At 45.3% G+C, this 13,616-nt stretch overlaps 1 protein-coding gene across 1 annotated transcript; it reads right to left on the reverse strand.

Annotated features, from left to right (window-relative positions):
* Nucleotides 1–539: 539 nt before the first annotated feature.
* On the reverse strand, nt 540–5,974 carry LOC133911812 (low affinity sulfate transporter 3-like). Its single transcript, XM_062354230.1, has 12 exons — nt 5,144–5,974; nt 4,716–4,764; nt 4,409–4,616; nt 4,141–4,315; nt 2,496–2,561; nt 2,176–2,406; nt 1,966–2,092; nt 1,597–1,883; nt 1,309–1,502; nt 1,146–1,231; nt 985–1,061; nt 540–890 (listed from the first exon to the last, which is right to left on the reverse strand). The coding sequence occupies exons 1-12, from the start codon at nt 5,453–5,455 to the stop codon at nt 738–740; spliced, it is 1,965 nt and encodes a 654-aa protein (XP_062210214.1). The 5' UTR covers nt 5,456–5,974; the 3' UTR covers nt 540–737.
* Nucleotides 5,975–13,616: the final 7,642 nt, after the last annotated feature.

Raw genomic sequence — 13,616 nt, forward strand, 5'->3', positions numbered from 1 at the left:
GCTCGTCTCTCGGGACCTCAGAACTGGCAGATGATGTGATGCTGTTGGGAAAACGCTCTAGCCATGAGATATTTAGACGATGTGCAATGGCATCATTTTTACGATTATAGTATCCCAGCTACCACCTCATATGTAAAAGGGTGAAAGACCTTAAATACTCTCGTATGCACATTGTTATAACATAATATTTTAGGAGCAGACTGATAATTTTCTCTGCCATTTTCTCTATAAAATAGCCCCACAGGGGTAGGCAAGGGGACCCTAGATTTTTTTTTCCATTACACAGACTATGTTTCTCTCTTTCTCTCCCTTTTTTCGGCTCACAATTTATCCCTAAGCTTGAGCCTCCTCACTGGAAAAGACTCTCGCTGTATGCTGTTTGGGGTATGTTTTCGTGCACCAACAATAGCCGTTATGCTTACAGTGGTTTCTTGTTCTTAACTTCCTGTAGTCCTTATTAGGAGATACAGAGCTATTTTCAGGGTCAAGATTCCAACTTTGGTGAGAAAGAAACCATAGTCAAAGAGACAAAGATACCATAACACCAAACATGGATCTTTGTAGCCCAAACATTGTCCTTTGGACGACAGGATTTTTCCCACACAACTACAGTAAACTAATCATAGGAAGTATCCTGCTCATCATGTGGGAGCTGTAAGCTTTTGACGTGTCACCTTCATAGGATGCAAAGCCGCATCACGTATGGGATTATTCCTACTAATTAATACACGCTCAACTCAACACTCAAGAGAAGTGCCCTTATGTGCGGTTAGACAGGCCTCCACTGCTTCACCTACTGTCAGGAAGATCCAATCTTCTCCTACTCTGTCGACCACCCGCGACAGTTTCATCTTCTGAATTGCCTGCCATCCTGGACTAGCTATAGCCATCTGCAGGTTGTTTCAGCACAAGAATGAGACAATGTTACCAGGAAATTTGGCAAATTTTCCTTCCAAACTTAAAGAATATTAATCGGTTCATCACCTGTATGCCAAGGGACGCCAACTCCTTGTGTATTTCTTCGAGTGCTGTGAGTCCTGAAGTGTCGATGCTTACCACATCTGCAAAACCAGGAGCATGAGTTTAATTTTTTGGGTAGCAATTTTCCTTAGCAACAGTAGCTAGGCTTCTTTGTAGGCACTTACTTGACATGTCAAGGACAAGTGATTGCACCCTCTCCTTGGCCTTCTCATCTGACGTCTCTACTTCTTCCCATACCCATTCTATGATCCTGAATGAACAGAACCTATTTGAGTACTTATATTAAAATAACATAAAGACGCGTTTAATTTCTCTAATCATAAGTACCTTTCTTTGACGAAAGTTGCATTGATGAAACACAGGAAGGATGTGTCTATGCGTATCGTCTGTACAGTCGGTGTTTGGCAAGCCACAGGGTACTGCCTGATGCTGCAGAAGATGTTTGTCCCTTGTAACCTGCCAAGAACCTCTACTTGAGGTCGAAGTGACTGTATGATGATCTTTGCAAAGGAGATGGCAAGCTGCAGCAATCAGTCCCTCATCAAGTCAGAAAGCTGAAACACAATGCACGAATGTGAATGGAAATGAGGTAGATGGAGACATCGAGCATCTTACTGCTACTGCCAGTCCAATCTCCACCGAGCCAAAGAGAACACCAACGAATGCGCCAAGGCATGTGAGGAAATCCATTTTGTCTACTTTCCAGATGTTGCGAGCTTCTTTGATGTCAATCAGTCCAGGAAGAGCCGATAGAATGATTGAGGCAAGCACTGCCATGGGTGTGTAGTAAAGTAACTTCATGAACAGCTCTAAAGCGATAAAGACAGTGATGGACATGACGATGTTTGACATCGTTGACCTGGCGCCTGCGCTGAAGTTCACAGCTGTTCGGGAGAATGAACCTGCAAAACGTTTGTCAGACACCATGCCCAACATATTTTGCTTCTTTTTCAGAAGATTACAGGCATCAATCATAATGATCACCTGTTGCCACATAACATGAGGACAGAGATCCAGCAACGTTTGAAAATCCCATCGCAAGCATTTCCTTGTTTCCATCAAGTCTGTACCCTCTAATCGAGGCGAAAGATCGTCCGACAGCAATGGCTTCCTGAGACAGGCAATGCAGACATGCTCTTTTAGTGCATCTGCATTTCACTATCATACACAAGATGGTGTGTTTATGTCAATTACCGTAAGTGCGATGATTGCACAGATGATGGCGATCTTGGCGCATTCGGCAGTGTACGGTCCATTCAAATTTATCTGCTTGAATGAGCTTGGGTTCACGCCTGAATGCACATTCTGTATGATCTTCACGCCGTGCTTGTCAGCTCTCGTCGCATAGACCGCAGCAGTGGACAGAATGACTGAGAGCAAAGGTGAAATTGCAGACAGCCAGAAGAGCTTCTTGTACCTCCTCCCCTGTGATTACAATTCGTGTTGCTTTGTTAGTAAATTATAGTCCAGTATTTCATCAGTAAGTCAGGAGTGCAGAGGTCAAGTCTTCTTACGATGAACCGTGAGGTGAGGATGAATATGAGGAACGAGCATCCGATCAAGAAGTTGCCCGGGTGCCACTGCCAGTTGGATAAGAATAAGAATAGGCAACAGGAGTCACATGAGGTGCAGATATCAGTAAATCCAGGCATAAGCTGGACGCGTTGACATGGAGGTGCGTGCTATCCTTGTCCGAATAGTGGGTTCCAACACTATACACTGTGCAGACATGTGGCCATGTTCTTCATCAATAAAGCTTCATGCCGTACTGTCAAGTTCAATAATGTTCACTCCAAAAAAAGGACCTGTCTGTATGTCTTTTGTTTTAGGCTTCTGTCTGTGCTCGTCAAATGCCTTTACAGTTTGACGGTTATGTCACAAGTGGTCTTTACAGTTTACATTATGATCAGTGGATCACATGACTGAGCTGGGATCTCTATTCCTAGTTTGAGTATTTTTCTTCGCTCTGAGCACTGAATTTCCAACCATGTTTTAATCTCTTGCAAATAACTCCAAAAACGGATTCAGGTTACGACACGAAAAGATGATGGAGAAAGGTTGCTTGTTTATGATGCTTGTACTTTTCTGCATCACGGGGATACTGGAAAATTGAGACTCGCTTGTCCCTTTCTACCAATATTTATATGTATCTGTATATTTAAAACAAGATCTCAGCCTTTTGTCCTATAAATTGGACCTTATTTGAAGACTTTCAACAACTACCAACTTATTATTTTGAAAAATCGTTTCTTCTCATAATGCACTTTTGCACAGACCAGAAGAAAGTGTAACAGCTGGCAATTACAAGTTCACAACTATTAATCATGTGAAGCTACAGAAATCACTCCTTGCTCTGTTATTTCAAAATAAAAATAAAGTAGGTATTGTGTTATCCAAGTAATTACAATAATACCTTAAATCGAAGTAATTGTGAAGCATTTTCCAGGTGTAATGACACCTAGGAAAATCATGCCGGTATTATATTTTGTTTAGTGTACACTTGTAAAAGAAATGATATGATGCGAGCTTCTTTAATGTCGAACAGTTCAGGAAGAGCCGATAGAATGATGGAGGCGAGCACTACCATGGGTGTGTAGTAGAACCTTTTCATGAACAAACTCTAAGGCGATAAACACAGTGATGGACATGACGATGTTGGGCATAGTTGACATGGTGCAACTCTAAGAAATGATTTATGCTTCTTTCCCTCTATTTTTGACGGCTTTGTACGAGAATTATTGCAAGGTTACATAAACAACTTTATTTGCTACATTTATGCCTTTTCTGTTATGTAGAGTGTGTAATTTGTTGTTCCTTTCTTTTTCTTTCTTCTTCTTTTTTCAATTTTGTGTGTCTGTGTGTGTGTGTGTGTGGGGGGGGGGGGGACATGCCCCTAGTCGATAAATTTGTATCAATACATATATGAAGTACAACTGTAGTTTCAAAACAAGCCACAGTAACGGCACAAACTATTTTGGTTGTTTTTCAAAACGAAAATGAGAAAAACTAGTTATTGTCTATAATACGCAAAAGAAGGAAAATGATACATGCATATATATTGTCATATTTTATCAATGATTCATCAACATCGCGATTATATCGCTCTGCTCTAAGTTGGCTTAATTATTCGCCGGTCACTCCAAGAAAGAGACGACTCACCGGGTCACGGAGCGCAGAGCACACCGCCTTGACGACAGAAACAACGTCAGTGTTGTTCGTGAAATGGCTCAGGCCGAGCAGCCCCTTGAGCTGCTGCAGCCCTATCACAATGGCGGCACCTCCCATGAACCCCACTATGGCCGCGTGCGACAGAAAATCCACCAGAAATCCCAGCCTGAGACGTGTCGACGAACCGACAATATATAAATATTTAAAACCATACATCCAACACGTAGAAATAGAGCAAATTTGCACGTGAACTACGTACCTGAACAGCCCGAAGGAGACCTGGAAGACGCCGGCGAGGAAGGTCACGGTGAAAACGAGCGATCTGTAGGTCGCCGGGTCGGTGGCCGGGTCGACGATCTTCTGGATCATCGACGACAGCAGCAGCGAGACGACGGCGACGGGGCCGATGGCGATCTCCCGCGACGTCCCCATGACAGCGTAGATCAATGGTGGCACGACACTCGTGTCTTTGAGTTTGAACACATAGCAGCAATAATTCAGAAAAGCGATTAAAAAAACAATTAAGTTCTTTTGGACGGTCATAAAGGCTTGTGAGTGATACTTACAAAGACCGTATTGAGGGTCCAATTTGGCTAGATTGGCGTATCCAATGCTCTACAGCACCATATCCAAAGGGATCACATGTCCACCATATCCAAAGGGATCACATGTCAGTCATGGATGAGACAATTCTATACATCTGAAGATTTCAAGGCAAAATCTATCATGCTTGAAGTATATGCTGGCAACTAATGTTTATGTCATGACTCCTTTTTTGAACAAAATTTATCATGATTTCGTTAGAGGCTTAGGGCAAGAAATACATGTCACCCCGGCCATGATGTTCTGAATTCAAGACTAGTTAGCTTGCTCGGTTGTCGTTTGTTGGTGAGATCACTACCGAGTACTGATGTGAAGACGTACAAAGCGTTGGGAAGAAACAGAAACGGAAGCGTGAATTGAGCAAAGCGTGCGACATCACAGTCGCACCTACCTGTGGAATGCCAAGGCTGGCAAGAGTAAGGCCGGCCATGACGTCGCTCCTGAAGGACTTGAGGCTGTAGCTCCTCCCCCACTTCAGCACCGGGAAAACGCACTGCAGTGCTGTCAGGGCCCACGCCCACCGCGGCGCCCGGCCGCCGGTGGGGGTCCGGGTCCGGAACGCCTTGCCGACCACGCCGGTGAGCTCCTCACGCAGGCTCGGTGGCATGGGGCTGTTCAGGACAAGCTTCGCCGTGTCCGGCTGCTTGGACACATCGAATGCAGACACGTTGGTCGACGACCCAACGGCTGCCGCGGCCTCCATGGACGCGAGATAGCTAGCTAGCTCCAGCAGCTGAAGTGTTTAGGGGAACTCGTAGCCAAGCTCCCTGGCTTTAAAGAGAGTTTTGGTGCTGGCGTTTGGATGGAGAATCTTGCGATGGAGCGATAACGATCACAAGAGAGCTAGATCTCCTCTCGTGTAAACATCACCGTGGGACGGATCATATGCGGACTGCCGTATGATTCTCTCTGGCTGGGAGGGACTAGAGGGCACCCGTGCATGGATGGATGAGCATGCGCCCCAAGGAGGAAATTGCTTTGCTCGCTTCGAGGTGGGGGATGCGGGAGCAAGCAAACTGACATGTTGCTATTTATGGGCTCGGTGTGGTATAGACTAGTAGTGGTGCGATGGACAAGGGGCACAAAGGTGTCCACATGCATCGGTGGGCAGCGTTTGGGAGGCCTTTTTCCCCTACTCCTCGATGAATGATTTGTGCTGCCTGTTAGTAGCCGATGCAAAGAAACAGGCAAGAGGCGTCTACCTCTCTGTTTATCTTCTTCTTCCCCTTTTTCATCTTTCTCCTCTTCTCTTTTTTTTCTTCTTTCTCTTTCTCATCCACGACAAAGAAAAATTATTGAGGGCTCTTGGAGGGTTCCATTGCGTGTGAGCAGTAGGGGGCTCCTTGCTGCGTGCACGACTGCTAGTACTACAATTCATATACGAACAGAGTTCGTTAAAACACCATAAACAACGGACAAAAAAAAACTATTCATGTGATAATGAAAGTTAGAAATGATAACTCAGATAAGACCAAGAATAATAAAGCCATACGTCCTCTGTGCTGAGGAAATATCCCGTCCCACAAATATTATTAAGGAGTCATCATAAAGAGCTCATCTGGAGTCCTCAGCCTCTAGATCCATTGAAGAAGCTAAAAGTTTTCGGAGGCCGTTGACCCCTCCATCCACCGTCTCTCGAAATAGGAGAAGTAGCTGGTGTTTGAAGGAAATATCTGCAAAAGAAGAATACTGGCTGCAATTGGCCTGACACGAAGTGACCGACAGTTAATGCCAGTGTAAGTGGTGGCTACCCTGACATCCCAATGTAAGTGAAGGTCACTCTGACACTCAGGACAGTGCGGCGCCATAGTTTACAACCAGCCAAGCACTACTTTTTGGACTAGTTCATACTCTGTAGTTGCCATAGTAGATAATATCTTTTGATAAAGGTAAAAATATTCTATCTAGACTCAGACTGTGTGATTCAATTGGTCTAGGTCTATGTGATATAGTGATAATCTGTGTCACTACATCTATAAAAGACATATTTATATACTTACATCTGATATGACACTATAAATATAGATCAATGGCCATCAAGCTCGGAGGACTAATCTTTTGGTAAAAAATATATGGGTTTTTCTACCTCTCCCCTTTTTCTCAAAGCTTAAATCTTTTCTCTTAAAAAAAAGACTCTCACTGTACTCATTCACTTATTCATAGGAGATTTTTTCTTTCACCAACACTCTGTTTCTCAACTCCATTCTGTCTGGTGTAAACCGTAAACTCCAAGGGTGGGGCAGTCCTCAGGTGCGGATGCCCATCCCACAATAAAAGTATGGTAAATTTATTTACCATTGAAAATTTGCCTCTTCCCTTTATGCTATTGCAGATTTTTCTTTCTTATTTGCTATCGTTTTTATTTTTTTTCCTTCATGCCATTCCGTCAGCCTTCTTGCAGAACTGCCGCCGAAATATACTGTTCATACCTACTGTTCATTACTACTATTTATAGGCACAGTGATATTTTGCTTCTTAAAAATTAATAGTCTTCTGTTTCTTAAAAATTCTAGAATATTTTGTACATATTCTATAATTCAAGTACAACCTATTTTAATTGAATTCAACTAAAAAGCATATATAGAATTTAAACTAAAATTATAAAAAAGACTATTTTTATAACATCTAACACTTGTGAGTGCTTAAATAAAATCCTAAAAAACTGAGAAAATTCACTAATATTCTTCTTATTTAATGAAATAATTTTTAAAATTATAGCACTAGGTTATATGGTGAAAAATTGAGTTTGTTTGTAACGCTCTATTTATATGTATTTTTATCATTGCATATAAATAGAGAATTACAAATAGACTCACTTTTTCACATATAACCTGGGATTAAAAATAATTTTAGAAATTAGTTTATTACATAAGAAGAATATTGGTAATTGTTTTCAGATTTTAGTTAAAATTCTAGACACTAATAATTATTATAAGTTGTAAAAGTAGTCTTTTGAGAATTTTAAATTCTACATTGGATTTTTCAATGAATCTAATTAAAATAGGTTGCACATGGATTATAAAACACGTAAATTTTTTTTTAGGATTTTTGGAGAAATAGAAGACCATTATTTTTTAAAACAGAATACCATCGTGTCTATAAACAGTACCAATAAACAGTAAATGTGAACAATGCATTTGGACAGAAGTTCTGCCGGAAGGAACAAAATATAAAGTTGATGGCAAATAAGAAAAAAAAAATCTTCAGTCGCATGGAAAGAAGGGGGAAAATGTTCAATGGCAAATAAGGAATTTACCCATAAAATATGAGACTTGCTAGCTAACTGTTGACAATCTTTAATACCATAAATCTGTCGAATTCTGACCCTTCTATCTGGATTGGACGTCGATGAACCTCAGGTCATATAAAATAAACCCTAACCCTATCCCACTCATCAGCCCGCCACTGCCGTTCTCTTCACCCCCTGCCACCCGCGCGCCGCGCCACAGCCCTCCGCCTCGCCAACGCCTTCTCCGATGTCTGCGCGGCCCGCCAACTATCGAGGGTTAATCCCTGACAATGCGTCCAAGGTATACCTGTTGATGGGAGCATGATTAACGTTTCCTACATGTGTGTGTATGGATGATGAACTCAAGAACACATGGGGCTATCCAGGTTCAGGCCTCATGTGGGATAATAACCTTATGTCCTGTGTATTTTCTTATAATGGGGATCAACTTAGGTGCAGAAAGAGTTTTATTCCTTACAAGCCTGGTCCTCCCTCCTTTATATAGTAGGAGGAGAGTCGTATATACAAATATTACATACCAAAACTATGGAAGTCTCATTGCTACCGAAAACCCCTACCGCGAGGCTATCATTACGGAGAGTGGGCATGCCCAGTTTGCCTGGTCGTCTTGTGCGTCCTATCCCATCAGCCGCACGTCATCACGTCCACTTGAAAGACTGTGACACCTGCTTGCAAAGCCGTCCCATAGCATTAATTGCTACAGGATAGGCCACTGCACCACAGCGTTGGCCACGACTTCTCTCAGCGAAATAAGGTGCTTGGGGAAGGAAAACACTTGAGTGGGTAGTATTAAATAAGATTAGAATGGTTAGATGAATACCTGCCCCATGACTAGTAAGGACTGGTCGTGGGGTTTTCTTTCGCGATCAGGGGACTGGTCGCGCAAGCCCTGCCATATGTGCATGCCAAAGTCAGCTTTTGATAATATCTACTGCCATCGAACCTTTGCTAGCATGGGCTCACATAACAGGGGACCCCTATTCTTTACATCAACAGTAGCCCCTAAGCTCCCCTGGGGATGCAGGAGACTGAGTGGTTTTTCCACGCAATTATGGTTATGGTCTGGTTGTACCACTTGGGCCCTAGGTGAACATAATTGCCATCAGACCCGAGAGAATTTTGGTTTCCAATGCATTCGAATTTCAAAACGGGTGGACTCTGTGACAGTTGGGATATCGTGTCGGCCCTATAAATTGGAAGGCCAAAGGTTCCCCATGACTTTTCATCAATTTCTCACAGCCTCCACGCCTTCACACTAGAGCCCCTTGTTTCTGTGGCCATTCGTGCTTTTGCTACTCCCTCCGTCACATTTCAATGGCGTCGCGCACGGGCAAAGAGCCAGACTTTCCTAAGTCCAAGTGTAACGCGGCAAGGATGAAGCAGATGCGTGATGACCATCAGCTCTCTCATCGCCTGTCTTTGAGGTACCGTCCCGGTTACCAAGCTGGCCACCGGGAGCTGTGGATTTTGTCTTCACGACGGTGTTGCGAGCTCCTACCCCAAGATGTGCCTTAAGCTGTCATGGTCAGGCTGGAGAGAGGAATGATTCTATCTTGCGACAAAAGATTCTTTGGATAACATTCACATTCTGAGTACTGGGGGAGCACTCGTGCGACAACTTCTGAGTTGCTGGTTCTCACAGCACGGGTTAAGTGGCTTGCTGATGCCGGGCTGTCGGTGTCAGATGTTGACTAGATCAAACATTGTTGTGCCCTTTGCGGAGGAGAGCACGTCTGACGTACTAGTACACCGGGAGCAATGATGTCATTTAGGAGAGCTCCACAGGTAATATCATCGCCACTTCCCGAGAGTTTTTCTTTTTAGCGGTGCGATATCCTAAGTATCCCCCTTTTACCCAGATCTCCTTGACGAGGTCATCGATTTGCATGTTAAATTCCTAATGGCAGCTGCCCTGAGGAAAGGGTGGCCCTCCGCGTGATCCTCCACCGCTGAGGTCATGGGGGTCGTCTGGGAAATCAAATCTGATGCCCGTTTGACCCCTCCGTTGCCCAGTACCGCTTTGGTCAACAGTCAATATGGTCATGATGATGATCCAGTTGCCTGGAGTCAAATATCAACCAGGGTGGAGATCCTGCAAGTGGTGCCGATCAGCAGAGTGTTAACCAATCTTGCTCCGACCAGACTAGCTCCGACCAGGTCTGCACCGACCAGACCTACCCTGCCCCAACCAGACTCGCTCCAACCAGGCCCATACCGACTAGAGTCGCTCCGACTAGAGTCACCCGACCAAGTTGGGAGTGATTAGACTACTACTGGCCAAAGCCCTACATCTACGGGGAAGAGAGCGGTGGAGGACTCATCTTCCATGGAAGCGCCCAACCGCGCCCGTGGGACACCGGTCACAAGAGGCTTCACGAGGACAAGGCTTGTGCTCACCCCTCCACCCATGTGGTAAGTTTTTTGGTTAGGTTTAGATACTCTGATTTATCTTTTCTTTCTTGGCTCCATAATCTGTTGCCGCTGCAGGTCCTCAACCCCACCGCAAACCCCAGTTGTAACTCCTCTAGTGCCTCAGCAAGAGGCTCCAGCCCCCCAGTCTCCTGAAGCTTCGACGCTGGGAGCACTGGAAGTGACCTCTATGCCTGCAAAGTTGGTCGCGGAGCATGCTCTAGCTTCTGACTTGCTTTTCTTGGTCGCAGCCTTCCTGCCTCTATCCGAAGACTGATCACCGAGAGGGAGGTGGCAAACAACAGGTGCATCAAGTTGGAGAGTCTGGTGGACGACGAGAAGGAGGTGAGATGTTCACTCTAGCGGGATAATTCTAATCTTCAATAGGAAAATGCCGCGCTCACTGCTGAACATTCCCAGGTCAAGGAGGATGAGCTAATGACCAGCGATATTCTTGAGGAAGCTTTTAAGGCAATCCAGTGATCCCTAAGGAGTGTCGGATTGTACGCCACCGACCCAAAGGATGATAGGTCCACTCTTTGTTGGGCCTACACCATCCATGTTATGATGGGAAAGTTTGCCCAGCTCTCGGGCATCCTGGTGGCGAGGACCTTGGAGGACATGACGACTGCAGCGAAAGCCGCGGCGACGTACGTTCTCAAGTGCTACCGCAGTTATAACCCCAACTTCAACCTCGAGATCGCCCGCGAAGGGATCATGCTTGTTGGTCACATAGTCATGGAGAGGCTTGAGGCGGAGTGTCAAGGTTCGATGGATTCCGTAGGGTCTATCTTTTAGGTGGAGACCAATGATGAGGCCATAGAAAAAGAGAAACCTTGAACTGTAATTTAGGCTTGTATTATGCTTGAAAGAAACTTTTAATTTCTCTAATAAGCTTGTGTCATTGATATGATCGTAGAGTGCCAGAATTGACCACCCCTCCCGTTCGGTCTGAGCCCTCAACCACACCCACTGACAATACTGATGACCAACATAGTCTGGAGGTGGTGGCCGAGTGCGAGCTTAGGTTCGCAGTCAAGCAAGAGATCCCGCAAAGTGATCTTCAAAGTGCATTAGCCCTTTCACCATTAAGCCACGTGTAGTTCCAAACTAGCCAAGTGGGATTTGACTAGATGACTCCTGCGTGGTTTGCGACCTATTTCCATGATCAGCTTGTTGTGAGGAGCTGTTGGTGGTGAAGGGAGACTTAGAGTGAGTGGTGAGGGAGGACGACTAGCAGCGGACATTTTTCTGTGACCACCTCAGTCGGGCGTTCACCCCTTTTGACTTATTGCTTTGGGTCATTAGCATTTAGATTCTTCCCACTCCTGGGACATCGTAACTGATCATATTGACTGGTTCTTGGTGGCCTCCGAGGAGGCGGGTGCACTCGAGACGAGGCTACGTGGGAACATTAGTGACCATTTGTTTGTGACTACACTCCACGACGTCTGCCTTGCCTTTGCTTGTGTCAGCGGGCACTTCCCTGGCCTGGACCTTGTTCTGGTAATCTCTGAAGGTTTCGTCGGCATTCGGAAGACCACATAAGAGCTTCATGACCTTATAGGGTCATTTATTTGCGGTGGTCTCTACTTTTGTCTGTCCTGTTTGATATGCAAAGGGGCATCTTGGGATCCTAGGGATACTGAATAAAAACTGTTAAAAACAGCTCCTGGGCATTACCCGAGCGGTTATTTTATAAAGTAGGGATCTGCTTTTCTATAAACTTTCCCTATGATCATGTGGTGAGTAGGTTCTAAGTGTTTGTTATGTTTAAGGGGGGGGGGGGGCAAGGCTTTCCGTACTGCTTGCCAGTTAGGTTCATAGCGCCTAGGACAACCATTGTCACAGCAAGCCCTTTGGTGACGTTCAGTGCTCGACCCGAGTTAGGGCTTGTAGCTTTACGATCGTTACCCCCCAGCCACCCATATCCGCACTCAAATGGTTTGGTAGTCACCAAATGAGTGAACAAGCAAAAAATCTAGCAGCACAAAAAATAGGAAAAAAGGACTATAATTGCTCCAGCCCCCGACCGTCTAGTCAGCAAAAAAGGCAGCCGACCAGGTGGCTTGGTTTTTAAATTGAAAAACATACAAGCTATGTTCCATGCTCGTTTGGAAGACCCTGCAAAATAGGAAACGCGCCCATTTTCGAGCAGCTTAGACATAGACCGTTGTGTTTTTGGACCATGACTGGGTTAGCTAGTCATTTCGGATATTGTACCTCATGGATGAAGCCTGCTTCTAGGAGCTTTGACCTCCTCTCGAAGTGCTTCCTTCCAGATGGTGGAGAACTGATGTGCCTTATGCTTTACTGGTTGCACGTCCATTCGTACAAACAACTTGTGCTCGATTACATCCCTAGGGACTTCAAGCATATCAAATAGACTCTATGAAAAGACGTCCGCATTCTCTCAGAGGACAGTGATGAGCGTGAGTTCCTTTTTGGGTCTAGGTCAGGCCCTATCTGGACCATACTGGATGGATCGACATCATTTAGGCAAATTGCCTTGAGTCGATCGTCTAGGTTGGCGATGACATGGACTTTCACTAGGTGACCACTAGGCTCAGCGTCCTCGGGCTGTGACCCGGGAGTTAGCTCGATCATGTCGAGGCTCCTCTTGTCGCAGTGTAGGGCTGTCTTTTCATTGCCAAAAAAAATGATAGCCCTCATTGGACGAGGGATCTTGATTGCCTGGTATACGCAGTGGGCAACGATCATGAACTGGGCCATCGCGGGTTGCCCCAGGATTGCATTATTAGCGGTCCTTAAGTCTTCCACATCGAACAGGACCCGTTCGGTCCTGAAGTTAGTTGGAGAGATGAAGGTTATGAGCAGCTCGATTTGCCCCAACGGTTTAGCCGAGGAGCCGGGGGTAATTCCAAAGAAAGGAGGAGATGACCTCAATGCACTCCTCAGAATCTGTAGGGCTTCCAGCGTGTCGGCGAAGAGGAGTTTGATGGAACTCACTACATTGACCAGTACGTGACCCAGTCAAATATTCTATACCTTGGGTTCAACCACAATAGGGTAGCAACCAGGACACTTGACGTACACATGGTGGTCTGCCTGGATGAAGGTGAGGGGTACCTCCGACCAGTTCAAATGAGGGTCTGGGCCCAACACGGTTGCCCACACCTCGTGGACCGCTGACTTGTACTCCATGTTCGAGGAATACGTTGCGGTGCCTCTGAAGATGTGGTGG

Source organism: Phragmites australis, chromosome 3, assembly GCF_958298935.1.
Source record: "Phragmites australis chromosome 3, lpPhrAust1.1, whole genome shotgun sequence".
In the NCBI taxonomy this organism is placed as follows: domain Eukaryota; kingdom Viridiplantae; phylum Streptophyta; class Magnoliopsida; order Poales; family Poaceae; genus Phragmites; species Phragmites australis.

Coding starts and splice junctions, on each gene's coding strand:
- LOC133911812 (XM_062354230.1), bottom strand. CDS start 5,455: ATGGAGGCCGCGGCAGCCGTTGGGTCGTCGACCAACGTGTCTGCATTC. Junction 4,316..4,408: donor GTCTCCTTCGGGCTGTTCAG/GTACGTAGTTCA, acceptor GACACGTCTCAG/GCTGGGATTTCTGGTGGATT. Junction 2,407..2,495: donor TCCTCACCTCACGGTTCATC/GTAAGAAGACTT, acceptor TTGTAATCACAG/GGGAGGAGGTACAAGAAGCT.